This window comes from Pteropus vampyrus, unplaced genomic scaffold, assembly GCF_000151845.1.
Source record: "Pteropus vampyrus isolate Shadow unplaced genomic scaffold, Pvam_2.0 Scaffold178, whole genome shotgun sequence".
Classification (NCBI taxonomy): domain Eukaryota; kingdom Metazoa; phylum Chordata; class Mammalia; order Chiroptera; family Pteropodidae; genus Pteropus; species Pteropus vampyrus.
Window position 1 is genome coordinate 663,198 of NW_011888959.1, and position 3,703 is coordinate 666,900.

Here is a 3,703-nt window from a genome sequence, read left to right on the forward strand (position 1 = left end):
CAGACACAGGCAAAGCTTCACTCGCTCGCCCGCCACTTACCTCCTGCCATGCGGCCCGGCTCCTAACAGGCCACCGAGCAGTACTGGTCTGTGGCCTGGGTTTGGGGGACCCTTGCCCTAAATGATCTCAGTACAGTCATATGCTGTGTCAAGACCTTTCAGTCAGTGAGACGGTCCCGTAAGATGATAATGCGGCTGAAAATTTCTCATCACCTAGCGATGTAGCCGTCCCCATGGCAGCCAACGCACTGACCACGTGTTGGTGGTGCTGCTGGTGTGTAAACCTCCTGCGCTGACATTCACGTGAAAGCACAGGACAGGTGCTTGAGGACGACAACAAATGACCATGTTGCTGGCTCATATATTAATAAAAAGTACAGCGTGGTAACTTCAGAGTGTACTCACTCTTTCTACTTACGTAAAAAAGTTTTGCTGTGGAACAGGGCGCCTGTTCGCTGGCAGTGGCCTCACACGCCTCACGTTCACCCGTCTCTCTGCTTGATTTAATCTTGTGTTGCTGACACAGACACACGCTGATGGGCTTGTGGCCCAGGAGCAGCAGACTGCACATACAGCCTGGGCGTGCAGCGGACCAGGCTACCTGGCCGCGTGAGGTCACTGTGACATTTGCCCGAGGAAACTCCTCAGCGATGCGTTTCTCAGCGCCAGCCCTGTCCTTAGGTGGCGCCTGGCTGCACGTGCTTCTGTGTGAGACTGTTCCTACCCCCACCTCAAACTTAGCACCCAGGCCTCAAACTCTCAGCTGCTGACCAGCCCGACTGGTCATTATGGTCACCTATGGGGCTGCCACCACTTCACTGGCATGCATTCTAGGTCATCCCTGGTCAGAAAGCCAGCCCCACAGCTGGGGTGCCTGTCACAGAGCTAAACGGACAGCCTGCTACGAATGGTTCGATTCCGTCCTAGCAACCAGTGCGTGAGCCAGGCCCGCGTCCCGCTGAGGGCAGTCTGGGCTACAGCAGTGCTGCTCACACCTGGCTGTGCATCGGCCCCACAAGGCCTTATTAACAGAGTTCTGATTCAGGGGGTGTGGGCTGAGGCCAGAGAATCTGCATGTCTAAGAATTCCCGGGTAAGGTTAATACTACTGCTGTGGGAACCACTTTCAGGATGACTGGATTACACGATTTACTGATAAAAACCTTGCAAGTAAAAAAAATTTTTTTTTCTAAAAAAACCCTATTTTGATAGAGTAATGGTTTTAAAATACCACTTAGTACCAAGCACTTCACAATTCTAAAAAAAATGAGATTATTTCTGTTGGATGAAAACCTAAATGGGATTTCCAGACCTCATTTACGTAAACATCAAGGCTTTTGCCCAGAACTGAGCCCATATTGCAGGAAACACCCCAATGGGAGCTGCTTCTGCTCTCTGCCTCCCCAGGAGCGGGGCGCGCTGGGAGGGGAGGCTGGGGGTCGGGGCACTCACCCTGGGTGGTGAGGAGGACCCTCTCGGCGTTGTTGGGCAGGCCCAGCCAGGAGGGCGTCTGGGCGTCGGGGAGCAGCTCCACCCACTGCACGAACTCCTCGCGCCTGCAAAACCAGCACGTTGGGAAACGTGGTCACGGGCGACGCTGGAAACGGCCTGGTGCCGCAGCCGTGTCGGTCACGTGAGGCAGGGGCGTACCTGATGCCGTCTGGCATCTGAATGTCCTTGTGCCCGTCGACCTTGCAGGCCAGCTTAAATTCACTATCGAAGCTCTTCGTCGTGAACAGGCGCTCCAGGAAAGTGTTGAGCAGACGCTGGTCGAACTCATTGTCCACTCGCCCGCCGTAGATAGACTGGGCCATCAAGGTCTTCAGAGCGGACCACGGGATCTTGTCCGGCGAGATGTTCTGCCTCCCCTGGTGAGCGAGGCTGGTTAGTGTGCGCGGGGCGGGGCGCCAGAACGCCCGCTATCCACCCGTGGGCTCCCTCCCTCATGCGCCCGTCTCCGCACCCCCCCCCTCCCCCCCGTGGCTGTGTGTGTGAGCTGAGCACTGTGTGAGCTGAGCACACGATGCGCCACCACCGCGGTTCTGAGTGCTTCCCTTCCATCTCTGACCAGGCACGGCCCACACTTGCCTTTGCCGTGTCGTCCAGCCACGTGTCCACGGTGTCGCAGGCTGACCGCAGATCAGACTCTCCAAATTCGTACTTCTTGGACCACCCCAGAGGCGCGTACCGTAAGCGTTCTTGGATGACGGCGTGGAACCAGGCCAGCAGGAAGTACAGGCGAGCACGCTCGTTGGGAGACTAGAGGGGGAAGGGAACCCGCACAGGGTCAACGGGAAGCAGCGCCCTTTCCATCCCAGGAGACAGCACAGTCCTACGTCAGGATCGAAGCTCTACAAAGAGCCTCCCACGTCCTGACCCCGCACTGCCTGAGCTCTAGGGCTTCGGGCGCAGCACATCAATGCCGATGCTTGGCACGGCTCAATGACACCATTGAGATAAACTGTTCAGCCAGCAAAAAATTACACGGGGGACAGTTTTCCTAAAAATGTCCAAAAAGGTACATTCTGGCACAAAATAGAGTTGCCCCTTGAATAGCACGGGTTTGGACTGGCCGGGTCTACTCGTATGCAGGGCTTTTTAAGACACACCCAGCCAGCCATCTGTACTCCTGGTTCACACGTGTGGACATGGGGGCCGACTGCGTGCACTCATCTACGCCACTACAGAGCGGACGCGAGCAGCCACGGATTCTGGTATGCGCAGGGGGAGGGGCTGCCCTGGAACCACTCCCTGCAGATACTGGGAGACGGCTGTAAAGTTTCAGGGTAGTCCGAAGCTACATGCGGGTTTTTGACAGCATGGAGGTCGGCACGCCTAGCGCCCACGCTGTTCAACGGTCCAGTGCAGTATCTGGACCCCTCCTCCCACCACGAGCCTCGCCCTTTGCTTGGTGCTGTGCTGGGGAGCGGAGGGCTCCAGAAACCTAGTCCGGGACACAAACAGGGGATGTAGCTAGAGCTTTACCGCGGGCGTGTCTGCTCGCCTGGAGCCTGTCGCAGCCCTGCCACCTGCCACTGTTCGTGTATCCTCCATGCTGTTCACAGAGGGAAAGTTTTACCTGCACTTAAGTAAAACTCCCAGCATGACCGGCCGTGCCGGAGTTTCTGGGGGCGCAGAGACGCGCGCCTGGTCTGGTGCCGGGCGCGCCTTTACCTTGCATATCCGCGACACAGGGATGCTGCTGAATGTCCTCAGCATGTTGGCCTTCACCCCCGGGGGCGGCTCGAACACGAAGATGCGGCCGGCGCGCAGCAGATTCACAGGCACCTGAGGGGGACACGGCGCCCGTCACCACTCTGGTTTGCTGTGTGCGTCAGCCCAGCTCCGTGCACGGCCGTCTGAACACGGCACAAGGCGGAGCCCCCCGCTGCCCGCCCACCTTGGGGTTGATCTCCATGGTGAGGAAGAGTCGGAAGCAGGCGTGCGGCTGCAGGGAGTGCAGCTTCTTCTCCAGCTGCACCAGCCACCCCGGCGCCAGGTGGACGTTCTTCAGCATCACCCACCTGTAAGCAGAGGGAGGGGGAGCCACGGCCCAGCTCGGTCTCTGGTCGAGCTCTTAGCAGCCAAGGTTTCTGAACAGACAAAAGCGGCCTACCTGCCCGACTTCACCGCCGTGTTTATCGCCTTATCTGCTTGGTTGAAGCCTTCTGCTGAGCCTGGAGCCAGAAAGCTTAGCGTCAGCA

At 58.0% G+C, this 3,703-nt stretch overlaps 1 protein-coding gene across 1 annotated transcript in view; it reads right to left on the reverse strand.

Annotated features, from left to right (window-relative positions):
* Window positions 1-3,703, reverse strand: part of DYNC1H1 (dynein cytoplasmic 1 heavy chain 1) — a 76,590-nt gene that overhangs the window by 3,436 nt on the left and 69,451 nt on the right. Inside the window, exons 63-68 of the mRNA XM_023537135.1 lie at window positions 3,616-3,703; window positions 3,400-3,523; window positions 3,174-3,287; window positions 2,088-2,258; window positions 1,650-1,867; window positions 1,452-1,555 (exon numbers count right to left, since the gene is read on the reverse strand). Coding sequence (XP_023392903.1) covers window positions 1,452-1,555; window positions 1,650-1,867; window positions 2,088-2,258; window positions 3,174-3,287; window positions 3,400-3,523; window positions 3,616-3,703 — 819 coding nt within the window. The remainder of the gene's footprint in view (window positions 1-1,451; window positions 1,556-1,649; window positions 1,868-2,087; window positions 2,259-3,173; window positions 3,288-3,399; window positions 3,524-3,615) is intronic.